Source organism: Tamandua tetradactyla, chromosome 10 (genome assembly GCF_023851605.1).
Source record: "Tamandua tetradactyla isolate mTamTet1 chromosome 10, mTamTet1.pri, whole genome shotgun sequence".
NCBI classification, from domain to species: Eukaryota; Metazoa; Chordata; class Mammalia; order Pilosa; family Myrmecophagidae; genus Tamandua; species Tamandua tetradactyla.
In genome coordinates, this window is record NC_135336.1 from 15,420,586 (window position 1) to 15,436,069 (window position 15,484).

At 34.2% G+C, this 15,484-nt stretch overlaps 1 protein-coding gene across 1 annotated transcript in view; it reads right to left on the minus strand.

Annotated features, from left to right (window-relative positions):
- Positions 1 to 10,434: 10,434 nt before the first annotated feature.
- The window catches only part of ACAP2 (ArfGAP with coiled-coil, ankyrin repeat and PH domains 2), a 194,773-nt gene continuing 189,723 nt past the window's right edge, over positions 10,435 to 15,484 (minus strand). Inside the window, exon 24 of the mRNA XM_077119331.1 lies at positions 10,435 to 14,954. Coding sequence (XP_076975446.1) covers positions 14,854 to 14,954 — 101 coding nt within the window. The 3' untranslated portion in view covers positions 10,435 to 14,853. The remainder of the gene's footprint in view (positions 14,955 to 15,484) is intronic.

Below are 15,484 nucleotides of genomic sequence, written 5' to 3' on the forward strand. Positions count from 1 at the left end.
CATGGTTCTCTGAAGTAGGCCTAGCAACACGTTCAAAACATAACTACTCACCTTGTTAAAAAAAAAAAAAGCCAATAGCAGAATTTACTCCTTTGATAATCAGCTATTACCCAAGTTTATTTAGTCCCCACAACTCTATGAGGTAACTGTGTTATTCCCATTTTATAATCAAGGAAATTTAAACTTAGATAAGTAAATTGCCCAAATCTAGTTGGCTGATAAATAGAGCCAGGATCCAAACCAAAGTCTTCCTGCTTTGAAACCCAATGTTCTCAGCCAAGATTAGCTTTGAAAGTAGTACATCAAGTTCTGAATTGTGTGTATCTACTTTACCATATACCTTTAGCACAAAGCTCTGACATAAAGAGAGATCCTGAGCAAGCTCTAGGGTAAATGTCCAGGCCAGAACTCCAGGTCCACCATTACAAGTTGTTAGCCTTCAGACAAGTTATTTTAACTTCTCTGAGCTGCAATTCTCCCCATTTGTAAAACAGTTAAAACTAGTACCTATGCTTTATAGGATTATGCAAGTCATTAGATATAAAAATTAGAACAGAACCTAAAACTTTGTGTGGTAGTTAGATTCAGTTGTCAACTTGGCCAGGTGAACATGCCTAGTTTTGTTGCTGCAGACATGAGCCAATGGCACGTGAACCTCATCTGTTGTTCATTACATCTGCAGTAGGCTAGGAGGCGTGCCAGCTGCAGTGAATGACGTTTGACTTAATTGGCTGGTGCTTAAATGAGAGAACGCAATGTAGCAGAGCCCAAGCAGCTTGGCATACCTCATCTCAGCACTCATAGCTCAGTCCAGGCCTTCGGAGATGAAGAAAGGAATCACCCTGGGGAAAGTTGTTGGAATCCAGAGGCCTGGAGAGAAGGCCAGCAGAGATTACCCTGAGCCTTCCCATGTAAGAAAGAACCTCAGTGGAAAGTTAGCTGCCTTTCCTCTGAAGAATTAACAAAACAAATCCCCTTTTATTAAAAGCCAATTCGTCTCTGGTGTATTGCATTCTAGCAGCTAGCAAACTAGAACACTTTGAAAACAAATATAAATTTTAGATACACCAAACTCTCAAAAAAAAAAAAGCCAAATATTTGACATGGTCAAAAATATTATTTTGCTACCATAACTTTTCTGGGGTATTTGCAAATACTAAGACCCAAATCTCCATTTAAGTTTTTATCACATTCCACAGACAGCAATGTGCCACAGCTGCATTGTCACATTCTAAATATTGTTCAATAAGGGAGAAATAATTCTGGAAATGTGCCATTTAATCCCCTAACTACATGATCAATGAGATTTTCCCCCTCTGCCACTTACTCTATAATTCATTCATTCAACAAATATTTTGTCCTTCCGACCTTCATAATATTGAAGTAGGATAAAATAGAACAACTGTAAGTCTCTGGTTTCCTATTCAGCTCTGAAAGAGTTAAAAGATAACTGCAAGTCCTTTATTTCTTATCTAGCTCTAAAGGAATTAATACAGAGCTACAAACTTACTGGAACAAAAATTTCCCTAAAGTCCTAGAACCTCCCCAAACCAGTGAAACCTCCCCTAACCATAAAAACTTGTAAAATTCTGGGCCCAAAGCAAATTCTTAGTTAATGACAGGAAGCATAGGGTGATAAAGATTGCTAACCATCAGCTCAAAGACAAATTTTAGTTATGTGACAACAAACCACAAATTCTGATAGCACTCTCCTCCTAGAGGTGGCACCTAAGACCTACCATGGGAATCTGTACAAATAAGATACCCAGTCCTCAAAGGTTATGGAAACCTGCTACCTATAAGACTTCCTGTGAAGTAACCTAAACCCAACCCACTCGGTGTGTATCCCTCCCTTGGGCACATCCATATTAACCTCTTCAACGTGTACTATTTTTTTTTTTTAACAAACATTACTACTTATTCCTACTGGCCCTCTCATCTCTAAATTCTTTTAGTTTCAAAACTAACGAATCGGGCAGGCCATGGTGGCTTAGCAGGCAAGAATGCTCGCCTGCCATGCTAGAGGACCCGGGTTCGATTCCCAGTGCCTGCCCATGTAAAAAGCAAAAAAAAAAACTAGTGAACCTGGATCGGGGCTCAGCTGGCATCATTGCCAACCGGGCACCAGTTACATTATGATCACTGCTGTAGGAACTTATAGATAAGAAATTAATAATAATAATATAATAAAACTTTAAATTTACATAGAAAGTCAGATATACAAGAAAATACTAAAGAGATTGGTCTTATTGTATGAGGATTTAAGGGATGATTTTGATTGCTGAATCATTATATAGATATTCCTTTTTTGCTTTCTGGTATATTGGAGTAGGCAGAGGGAAATATGTGAAAAATCTAAATTGTAATCCAGCTGCCTTGATCTCTGATAACGATTGTACAGCTTTTATCTCCTGCCCCTGATTATAAAAACCTTGTGACTAACCTTCATTTGTACCCAGTTATCCAGTTTTCCAACTTTAGAGTCTTGTATTCGCTAAAGACAGCCCCTCATGTTAATAAATGAAGGGTCTTGGGTCAGCCCACAACTAATCCTTCCCAAATTCAAAATTATCTCAATAACTTAGACTGGAACTTACCAACATGGACCTGTCTGATGTGCACAGTAGCTTAGACTTAAACCAAGTCACTTGTACCTCATTCTGCTATTTTCTTACTCTGTTCTCTGAGCATTTAATCATTCTGCACATGCTCAATAATTAGATTACATCATCTGGGGCCACTGTGCTTATTATCCTAACCCTGCCCATCTTTTTCACTAATAAAACTCAGAATTACTGCAGTTCAGGAGACAGATAATAAACTCTTTCTTTCTTTGAAACCCTTGTGTCTCAGGAATTGGTTATTGAGCGCATTGGGCAAAAGAATCCATGACCTTTGTCCAGTAACATTATCTCCAAGTTATAGCTTCTTCACTCCCAGTTCTTTGCCCAGAAAGAAAATTTCACATTGCAAGCAACAGTTTCCTAAAGCTATTGCTGACTGAGAACTAAAGTGGAGAATTCAAGTCATTTATTCAACAGATGTGAGTGCCCACTACATGCCAAACATAGTAGCACTATAAATTAGGATTTAAGGGATGATTACTGAATCATTATATAGATACTCCTTTCTGCTTTCTGGTATTTTGGAGTAGACAGGGAATACTTGAAATCCCTAAGCTATAATTCACCTGCCCTGATATCTGAAATGATTGTAAAAGCCTTAGTGATTTTAAGAGCAGTTACTCTCTTTACCCAGTCATTTCTTGTAGGGCAAAGGCCCTAATGGTAATGAAGAAATGAAGTCAGCCCCAGACATTTGTAAATCATATCTACTAAACTCTGCTTTCAAGTTATACCTTTAGTATTGAAGTGATAGCTCTGCCTCCCCTCCTTTCAGCTTATATTTTCCTATTGAAATGATAGTGATAACACTGTCTCCTTTTCTGCTTAGAAGTATTTGAAGTTGTAATCACCTCAGCTCTCCTTGCTAAAATCCCTAAAAATCTTGAACCCCCCAAACTCGGGATACAGATTTTGGCTAACAGGCCTCTCCTCCTGTTTCTTTGAAACCCAAGTATCTCAGGAATTAGTTATTGAACATGCTATTACTGGACAAAGGCCATGGACTTTTTTGCCAGAAGTGCGCAATAACCAATTCTTGAGAAAATGGGGTTTCAAAGAGAGAAAGAGTTTATTACTAGGTGCATAGTAGGAGAGCAGAGAGCCTAAAGGCCCAAAATCCATCTCCCGGAACTGCAGTAATTCAGGTTGTTTTACTAGATAGAAGATGGCCAGGGTTTAGGATAATGGGCACAGTGGCTTCAGAGGATGAATTAGAGATGCTCAATTGATAACATGGCCAAGTGGACAAAGAATATGGTAAGCACAATAACCCTCGTTTCTAACTAAGGCCAACCTCTCTGACTTCTGACCAGAAGAGATTAAGTAATTGGCTTTTCCTGTTGTACAATTTCTACTTCTTAAAGAGCTCTATTTATACAAATTACAAATAATTGAGTGCCTGATATAAATAAATTGGTACTTCCGAAATAAAGAGAAAAAACTCTCTGAACAGCAAAATTCAAAACCTTAGTTTTATAATTACTGTAAACAAACCTGTACATTAGAAAGAAACCATCCCTGGAATTTCCCTAAGGCAGCAGAAAACTGTCAAAGGGCTGCCTCCATTAAAAGCAAATATCTTTTCCAGTGGTCACTCAGCTTTTAGTAAAATAAATCTAATAATTGGAAATAGTTACAGAAGAACATAGGAACTCTCAAAATTCCACAAGCCAGGCTTCATTCTGTCTGTGCAGTCTATCCTTGCCCCATGACTTAACCACCTAAAGCAGTTATGGGGGAAGGGTTAGATACAGAAATATATGGTGTGCTATGGTTTAGAATTCTTTTTTTACTGGACCTGGAGATTAGAAATGGTAAGCATTAAAAAATGCTAGAGAATAGGATGTTTGTTAATGTTACTTTTCCCAATACCTTTGCAATGGTAACAGCAATAATCGGATTATTATTAAAATATATGTCACTTTGGAATGGGAGTAACTGAATAAAATTTAATTATCAAATTTCAGTAAGTAAAATGAAAGGCCTTTGAGAGAAATGGAAATGTTTTCCCAGATTTAGGGTTGGAACAAATTAAACAATTGCAGCATATTTTTCAGAACTTGATAGTCAATGTATTTAAAAAATTGTTTGTAATGTTGATATTATGAAGATAAGCAGATTTTCCAACTTCCAACAAAAGGAATTTTATGACAAATTTTGAATTGAATGCAATTTGATTCTACTTGAGTATGTTCTCCCTGAATTTATGTAAGCTTACTGATAAAATAAGCTAGGCTAACTAATAGGTTGTTACATAAACTGAGCAATATACCTGGTATAATAACAATTTATGTAAAGCATAATAAAATTTAAAATATGCTAATGCTTAAAATATATTCTAAAAATATATGCTTAAAATATATAAGAAACAATTAAGTTTAGTAAGAAACATAGATTTTTTTTATAACTTTGATTACCTGGATTTCAAAGAATCTGGCTTTTTTGTTACATGGCCATTTTTACCTAAGTATGTGGGGGAATTTGAATTTGCAGTGGCTTTGTTAATGTCAATCAGTATATTTTGTTTGTAAATGATGTTACAAACAAGGAGAATCTAATTCTTAGCTTCAAAGAGTTCATATTCTAGTTAGAATATACATGTACTAAGGCATAGTATGAGACAGTGGTAACAAAGGAATCAAAGTGCTAGAAACATTTTGAAAGCAGATAGATAAAGAAAGATCTAAGACCTCATAGAAGGCACCTGTAAGACTTTTAAATAGAGAAGCAGCATTTAAATAAATAGAACTCTGAACTAGTTTCTTAGAAGTCATAACTTGATTTTGTAAACTAACATATTCTTGGTATTATTTAGCACTTGATAATAATGTTATGGAAAATTTGAGAGTTTTTAAAATATATATCCCTTAGATATTGGAAAGCTGATTGTATTTCAAACTTGGGGCCTTTCGACCTTTGTTGGCAGTGCTGAATTGGACTGAGAGATTTAAGGCATATTGTAAAGTAATAAATTGTGTGCTCTGAGTATACAGCATACAGATGCATGACTGTATTCCAAATACAAGCATAAATTTCTTTCTTCTCCCATTATTTTGTAGTATCTCTGTATCTTCTCTCCTTCATGAATAATATTATTGGAAGGAAGTATGCAGGTTCAAAAGCTTTGTGAGTTTAGTATCAAATTTATTTCTGATTTTGTAGTTTATATAAATAAAAACTAGAAGTGGAATGGATATGGAAGGTGATAGAAAGTTTAATGAAATGTATTTTATTTGTTATCTTATTGTTGACTATAAGCTCTGAATGGATACAGAAAGTTGTAAAACAAATAAAAAAGGAGTTTATGAAAGTGAAATATCTGTCATAGTCTATGCTAACAAAATTTGGTAAGTTCGCTTATCATATTTCGAAAAAGAAAGCTTTTGTGTCAAGCCACGTATTCATGTCAAAATAATGTGGGTTGTTAGTCTGCTTTTAATATAAAGTTTGAGTACTCTGTCTAGAAAACAAAGATTTTACATATGAATAATATCATTGTTAATGTTTATCCTTGGCCTTCTGATACTTTATTTCAGAAAACAAGGCTTCTCATTGCTAAGGGGAAAACTGCTACAAATAATTTGTTATTTCACCTTGTATAAGTAAGGTGCTAAAATAGTTAAAGCTATTGCATAGGAAGTGTTTGGGAAGCATTATAATGGTTAAAAAAGATTTTCTATCCTGTTGCTGGTTAAATTTGCATAAAATAATATTATTCATATATTTAGAGATGGTAATGGTTAAGTTCTGGTGTCAATTTGGCCAGGTGATGGGCCCAGTTGTCTAGTCAGGCAAGCACTAGTCTGACTGTTGCTAAAAAGCTATTTCATGGCTGCTTGATAAATCAGAAGGCTGGTTAATTGAATTATCAGTTGATTGCAGTGTGGCTGATTACATCTGTGATCAACTATGGATGTGTCTCCTGCAAGAGATAATCCAATCCGTTAAATACTTTTAAAGAAGAGAGACTTTTTCACTGCTTCTTCAGCCAGCAAGCCTCTCTTGTAGAGTTCGACACCCTGCATTGGAGCTGCCAGCTTCACACCCTGCCCTATAGATTTTGGACTCCTCCATTCTCATTGTTGTGTGACATACCTTTATAAATCTCTATTTACAGTTATCTCCTATTGGTTCTGTTTCTCTAGAGGACCCTAATACAGAGACTATATAAAATTCCTTAAAATTTGACAATGTTCTCACTGTCCATGTTATATCCTGATACTAATCTGTGTATGTTGAGCAATGGTATGGTGTTGTTAGTCATGGTTTTAGTTATTCTTAAAAAAGCTAGATCATATCATGCATCTATGTGATGATATTAAGAATTACTGATTGCATATGTAGAATGGAATGATTTCTAAATGTTGGGTTAATTTCTTTTTTTTCTTTAATTAATAAAAAAAAAAGCTAGATCATAGAAATAGCCAAATTATCAGTTGCACTGCTTTAATACTTTTCTAAAAATATATATGATGAGCTGTACGTCAAAGCTCCATCTTTAATATGGAGTCTTTAAAAAAAAGGCAGAATACATAAATTGTATTTTTTTTCTGTTAATTAACATAACTCTGATAAATGTATAAAAGTGAAACAGAACACCCCTGGGAGTCATGTCCCACATAGGGTGGGAGGGCAGTAGTTCACCTGCCAAGTCGCTTAGAAAGGCCACATCTGAAGAACAGGAGGTTCTCTGGGGGTGGCTCTTAGGCACAGTTATAACTAGGCTTAGCTTCTGCTTTGCATGAATAAGCTTCATTGGGGTGAACCCCAAAATTGAGGGCTCAGCCTATTGAATTTGTTGTCCCCACTGCTTCTGGAAATATCAGGAATTCCCCAGATGGGGAAATTGAATATTTCCTCCTCTCTCTCCAGTCTCCCAAGGATACTATGCAAATACTTAATTCACTAATTACTCTGGGACATGTCAGGGCATCACACTAACCTGTACAAACCAACAAGATCTGATGCCTTAGAGAAATCAAGATTTAAGGGATGATTTTTGATTGCTGAGTCATTATATAGATACTCCTTTTTGCTTTCTGTTATGTTGGAGTAGACAGAGGGAAATACCTGAAATGTCTAAATTGTAACCCAGCTGCCTTAATCTCTGATGACTGTATAGCCCTTATCTTCTGCCCCTGTGATTATAAAAACCTATGACTAACCTTCAGTTGTACCCAATTATTCAGTTTTTCAACTTTAGAGTCTTGTAATCATTAAAGACAGCCTCTAATGTTTATTAATAAAGGGTTTTGGGTCAGCCCAAAACTAACCCACCCCAAGTTCAGTTATCCTGGTAACTCAGACTGACATGTGCAGTAGCTTAGACTTAAACCTACAAGTCACCTATACCTCATTATACCACTTTACAACATAGGTTCTATGACTAAGCATACAATCAATCTGTGCAGCCTTAATACATCACCTCTAATTTCATCATCTGGGGCCACTGTGCTCATTTTCCTAAACACTGCCCATTTTATTCTCTAGGAAAACTATCAGAATTACTGCAGTTTGAGGAGACAGATTTTGGGCTGATAGGCCATCTGCTCTCCTATTATGCACCTAGTAACTAATTTTTTCCATCTTTGAAACCTGTTGTCTCAGGAATTGTTATTGAGCACTTTGGGCAAAAGAATCCACACCCTTTGTCAAGTAACAACTTTACATTTCAAAGGATAGAGAGCAACAGGTACACTCTTACAAACCAGGCGAGTATTTGTACATTGGTACAGGTTGTCTGGAGAGCACTTTGGTGATACTACTCTCTGGTCTCCAATAAACCTAGAATGCATCTCCCTGAGACAATGGGCCTATAATTTTTAGTTGGCATCAGAAGCACCTGAAGAACTTGTTAAAAAATACAAAGGCCCCTAGCCCTATCTATCTTTAATGAGCCTGGGCCTCATTCACTCATCAGGAGATTCTTTAACAGACAAAATTGTGAAAATCATTACCCCAGACCTTCCACCAGCTAACCTCTCCTTATGCTTCAGACCTTGACTAACTTCCTCCTGGGTGGTCTCTAAACACTTCCCACCCACTGTCTGGGCTAAAGGCGCTCTCCAGTGTTTCCATGAGGGACAGCTATATACTAACTTAACCCCATCTTTCTCCTTTAGAAGAACATAAACCTCCATGAGAATAAGAAGCACCTCTTTTTCCATTATATCCCCAGTACTATAACAGCATCAGGCTCATTAAATGAGCCTCAAAAATACACCTAACCACTGAGCCAGCATAAGCCAAAGTAGAGTTAGGCTTATGAAAACAAAAGTGGAATTAAATGTTCTTCAATAAATTATAATAATAATGCAATTATTAAAAGTGATGTATTCAACAAACGTTAAGTGAAAGTTAAAAAAAAAGAGAGAACTCAGACTAAGAGATACTTGAGAGACATATTAGCCTATTAAAATGTGTGGCATTTATGTGATTTCTGATTTGAAAATCTGTTAAAAACAGCACAATAGAGAAAATCTGAATAGTGTTTGTAGAGTTTTTAGCGTGTGATACTGCGATTATGTTTTCTTTTAAGGATACTTATCTTTTAGAAATACATAATGAAGTATTCGCTGGTAAAATGTTTGGGATTTGCTTCAGAAAAAATCAGGGAGGGAGGAAACAGGTCAGGCATATAGCTTAAATAGTGTTAGCCATAAGCTCTTAGTTATTGAAGTTATTCTCTCTACTTTTGTATACATTTGAAAGTTTCCATAATACAAATATTTCTTAACTGTCCTTCCAAAATTTATTTAGATGACTTAAGGACTTAGAAATTTGTTACATATCAAATACATGAAAAAAGAAGGTAACAAACAGTATGATCCCACTAGAGAGAGAGAGAGAGGGAGGGGGGAGGGGGGAGGGGATGGGGGAGAGGGAAAGGGAGAGAAGGAGAGAATAGAGTGCACACAGCAAAAGGTCTAGAATGTTATACACTAAGGAAATGAAGGTTTCTCTCTCAGCACTGTTCAACAGAACTTCTTACAAGGATGGAAATGTTCTATTATTTGCCCTGTCCAAAACAGTAGTCATTGGCCACTGCGGTTATGGAACTCTTAAAAATGTGGCAGCATGACTGAGGTACCAAACTAATTTTATGTAGTTTTAATTAGTTTAAATAGCCACATGCAACAAGTGCAGATGATGAAACTGGATTTTCTTTTTTACATAATTCTAATATAATTCTAAACTAATTTTTCTACAATCAACAAGCACTATTTTTGCCATAAGGAAAGAGTAGGTGGTTGTGTTTCATTTGACAGTTGCTGAACATTCTCTTCCTCAGAGAACTATTCTGATAATGAGATAAAACAGATTACATAGAAAAGTTGTATGTCTGTTTTCAATTTAAAAGGAATAGGCAAAAGCAGGTATTTCACTTCCACTTTAGTTCTTTCAAGGCTCCCTTCAATTCCAATTCATCTAAAAACACGTTTTTGTTTTGGTCACTAAAAGGATTTGAATGTGTGTTGCCTAATTTAGGAACTTTATAAAAGTTGGCATCATGAAAAACTAATATCACAGTATAATATAGTATTATTGTTATTTTTAATAATCAGTGCATTGAGAAATTCAAGAATAATCGTAATGGGAAAAACATTAAGAGCTAGGGCCAAAAAAAAAGTCTTTTGTGGTTTTTAGTCACTGAAGAGGGAGCCACAACTGCTTCATGACCAAGTAGAAAAAAATTTTTAAATAGATCGCTTGATTAAGGCAATCAGCAAATAGGATCAATCTGGATCGATTTGAGATCAGCTGTTTACAGATGTGCAGTGTAGGTCAGAAGAAAGTGCAAGTCTAAGCATAAAAGAACTATGCCGGAAGTGAGGCTTTTTTATTGGATTCTTATTGTAATTCTTCAGCATACAAGTATTTAATCAAGAATAATATTTACAATTCTTACATAATGTACATTTTAGAATAACTATAAAGATAATGTACTCCATTTACATGAAAAACTACAGTAAAACTACATTCATGTTTTAGATACAGATCCTCTACATAATAATAAAAAGTAAATGGAGTCTTGGTTATACATTCTTTAAAAATACCTTTTCACAGGGAGCAAGAAATACTACACATACGTCTTTATGACTGGAATGATCCAGAAATATCACAAAGCACAGGTAAACACATATAGAAAAATAGCCCATCATTTCCAAAAGTTAACCTTTAGCTTTTGTGTAAATAAATGTTGTCAACAATCTTCCTAATGTAGCAAGCTTTCCTTGTTTGAAATTAACATCCAAAAAGGGACTAGGGGAAAAATGAAAAAACCTTGAACATAAGACAGTGAAAAGGCCAATGGAGAGAAAAGTCTAAGTAAACAAACTATTTTCCTCCATCATCTAAGTGGATAAATTTATATAAACAAAAAAGAATTCTGTAAAACCATATTTATGATGTCAGGTTTCAGCTAAAATGAATCCAAGCCCATTTTAGCTATGTTTCATTTGGAAGCATCAAGAAATTGATACATATATGGTGAATTAAAATTACCTTTACACTATTTTTCTTTCATTAATGTTTGTTATTGCAAAAATGTAAAATTCCCTAGAACTTGCTTTTAAATACCAATCTACTACTTTAAGGTAATATTATATCTATGTTGTCCAGGATATTTGGAGTCTTTGTTATCAAAACACAAGGAAAGCTGGCAGTCATTATCAGATTTTGCTGCTTTACAATGATTTTAAACCACTTCACAATACAAGGAAAGTGCCTCTGCCTAGAAGTCAATCAAGACCATAGGCTGTGGTGTCAGTTTTGGCACCAACTAGCAATCTAAGTGACCTCTGTAAAACAAGAGGAACAAACTGGGATCAAAGAAGCAAGAGGTTAGAGCTCTGAGATTAAGATCTGAGAAACCCTGCTGTGAGAATCACGAGAGATACAGTAATGTCAAAGTATAAGTAGCAAAACATTATACATATGGATGTTACCGTATTTCCACCCTGTCTTATCATACTCATTTTAGAGGAGGAAACCTGAATCCTAAAATGTACTGACTACCAGTCCAGTCTCTTTCTACTATATCATTCAGCTCTGGAGACACGTTGGGCTTACAATTCTATAAAAACATTTTTTCAACTCATGTCCATAGTCAAAAGTGCTATCAAGAGAAAAGTTAAATAATATGAGTGATATGGAAATGTTTTATTATTCAAAATGAACAATAAATTTAGTCTTAAATATAATTTGGTCTACGGTGACCATACTTTTATACTTATAAAATTGTATTTTTAAAATACTGCTTAACACATTCCAAACTAAAGTTGTCAAAAGCGTGAAGGCATAAAAAATTTTTTCAAAACATACTCATGAAAAACAAAGCACATTTTCTGAATTAAACTGATGTTCTGAAAACTAAATTCATTAATATCTACAGTGAAGACTAGTTTAAATTAGACAAATGGTATAATGTAGTGAATCCCTGGAAATTTCTGAATTCCTAAGGATTGTACCAAAGGCAATTTTTAAAACCTTAGAAATCCTAAGATATAGATAGTGTTGAAATGAAACATTACAAATAACTGCTCAATTACCTTTAGTCTATTTCTAACATGAAACTGCATTTCATATTTAGTGCTGCTATTCTTATTTTAATATTAATTCTTATTTTGATATAGATATAATTTTTAAGCTAATGATAAAATGATAACTCAGTATATCATCAGATCAGTTATAGAAAGAAAACAAAGGGCAATCACAATGACTTCTGAAGCCCAAGAGTATGATTAACATGCTTACACTGTAACTTTTCATAATGCACTGAATAATTCACAGCATAAAACTCAGACTTGTTACATTATATAAATATTTGCTGACAGCTAAATTCATCTATAAAGCCAACCTACCTTATAACTACTTTGTTACTATTAATTTACTTTAAAGCCTTGCTGTTTATTCCATCACTTCTGCCAAATTTAATCCAAATGAGGTCTCAGCATATTCAAAAAATCAAGTCACAGAAATACATTTTTGCATTGTCAGCTTCCCTGCTTCCCTGAATATCTTCTGTTTAGAGCCATGACCATCCTTTTTACACTTCAAATACATCTCTAACCACTGAATTTAACTAGATAATAATTATTGCCATATTACAAAAGTTATGACTCAAGCCACAGAAGATAAGAATGTCATATGGAATTGCTTTCATCACCAGAAAGATGCCAGGGGTGATATGAAGCACTACTGGCCAAATCCAAAAGGAAAGCTGCCTAGAATTCCTCAGATAAAAAGGTTAGGAGCTTTAGGAGTGAAGTCCTAGGATGAAAACAAAGGTAGGTACTGCAAAGGAAAAGCAAGGCTCTTTTTCTTTCTTCCTTCCTTCCTTTCCCCTTCTTTTAATTCGTTTTTCCTTCCTTTCTCTTTCTTTTTGCTTGTTCTTAAACATTTTTCTTTATCTTTGAGCTTTTTGCACACTTAATCTCAAAGTATGCTCTAATAAAAATATTACAAATCAGACTTTTTACAGTACCCCAAAATGCTAGATGACCTGTGACTCTGAGGTGAAACATGAAAGAGTTAATGTTCCTGATATTGTTGTAATTCAAATACAATGCTTTAGAAGTTAGCATTTCCTCAGAAATAAGTAACAAATGCAAAAAAATGTATATTTATTCTTATTCTAATATACAGAGTCTATTACCAAATAAGCACTGTATGCATGCAATTTGGCCATACAGATAATGGAGACTTTTCTGTTGAGTGAATTTATTAAAGCATAATTCCTGTTTAGCTAGATTCTGATTTGATATTTAATCAATTTGTAAAATCTTAATTATTGGGACAATATGTTAGAAAATTTAGTATCTACCCAAATGAATATCATTTCTCTACTTATTTAATAACCCAAGTTTAAAATTCTCTGTTATTTTGAGACTGGGTATCAATAATTACTTAAACATAATTTGTAAAAGATGATTAAACTAAATTGCTGACTATATTGGAAAGGAACTTAACACAAATAACTCCTGACAAAAAATGACAATCAAAGATGGAATCAGACTAATTGGACTAATTTGCAAATAGATGGCAAATAAGTTTATCCATAATATTTTAGAATTCAAGAGTCTGAGATTCATGTCATCAAACACTAAGCTACATAGATGATATAATTTAAAAGAATGCACACTGTGTACAACACAAGCACATAGGATAATGTAGGAAAAAAATTAAAGAGCAATTTATTGCTGTTTATTTTAGAATAATATAAGAAAAACTTTTTTTCCCTTTGTACAAAGAGATTTTTCTTTCATGAGGAGTCACCGTAAAAATGTGTCTTAAAAAGGACACATTGCAAATATTAAAATGTACATTATTTTATAAATCAACTATTCTTTTGAAAGCTACATTTTGATGAAAGCATAATTTTGCAACATTCACATAACCTTTAAAACAGTTTTATTACATAAATCAATTTGTCAAGGATTTAGGAAATCAACCCAACCAATAAAGAGCTTCAAATTCTGTGACTGAGTTTTCCGGAATTAAAAAAATTAAGAGCTTTTTTTTTGTTTCCTAAAATAGGATATATCTAAAGCGCTGAACCATGTCTACCTGTACAGCCATTAATTATACATATGTTAAAGTAATGGAAAATAACCTGCCATCTAAACAGTATAACTGTGCTTATGAGCAAATAGAGGGAAACATACTCATTTCTAATAATTAAATCATATATTATGTGAATGACAGCTAGGCTACTTAAAAAAAGAGAGAAAGAGAGACCTAATTCAGAACCACCAAAAATGATCATTGAGGGTAAAGAAAAGACGTTCTTGAGACAGGCAGCATAGTCGATTCCCACTCAACGCAGACATACTTAACTGAATGATCCTGGGCATGATGTACAGAAAAATTAATGCTTCAATGCTACAATCCACTGGCAAAGAGATTTTCTCTAACCTACCCACTCAGTATTTGGAAACTTAGAGATAGCCAAAGTCTAGATTGAACTTTTTAAATATACAATAGCCCACTACACAGGCTTTTTAAAAAATGAGGTCCTAAAAAAAAAAAGGAGAGGTCCCTTCTTCTCCCAGCTATTAGAGATTTGTTTTACTTTATTAAAATATCAGTGAATGGGTAGCTTTTTCCAAACCATTCAGTAGCTACCAAAATTAAGCAGAATTAAAGAAATTAAAATTTGTGAGTTTTCAGCTGTATACTTTAAAGGGAAGTTCACCAGATTTAATATTTTCCCCCTTCATAAAAATATTCAGAATTTCTGTGAATCTTGCTGGAAACGATTTAGTTTCTCTGGATTATTGGACGCCATTTGGGAAAAATCACGAAATATGTCCTGGTAAGTTTCATCACCTGCCAGAAAATAAAATGAGGACACTTTTAAAATTTAAACAATTGAATCATTAATAAACAATATTCATTTTATGATTAACTACTTTTTATTCATTACATTAAAACTTTGTCAGATGAGCATTTTAGAATAAAAAGACCAACTAAATATAAATGCGGGAAAAGTAAATATTGAAAGGAAAAAAAAAAAAACTATACCTGAAAAAAGCACCTCAGATGCAGCCACAGAAGAAAGTTCAGAGTTAGAAAAGAGCAAAGATGCAAGTGTTTGAAAGCAATGTAAAGGAACACATTTATTAACATATGAGAAATAAACGTCATTCTAACTGAGGTATAATAAACAAACATCATTTAAATAAATATTTCCCATGATAAAGCCCAAAAGAAAAGACCAAAATCAAACATTAATGTTTCCAATGGATGCAAGTTATTAACAAGGTAAACTGATAATCAAGAGGGGGAAAAAGACTTCTGCTTTAAAATTATCTCTTAAATAAAAGGAATTTTAATTTGAATGGAATGTGAAAAGTAAT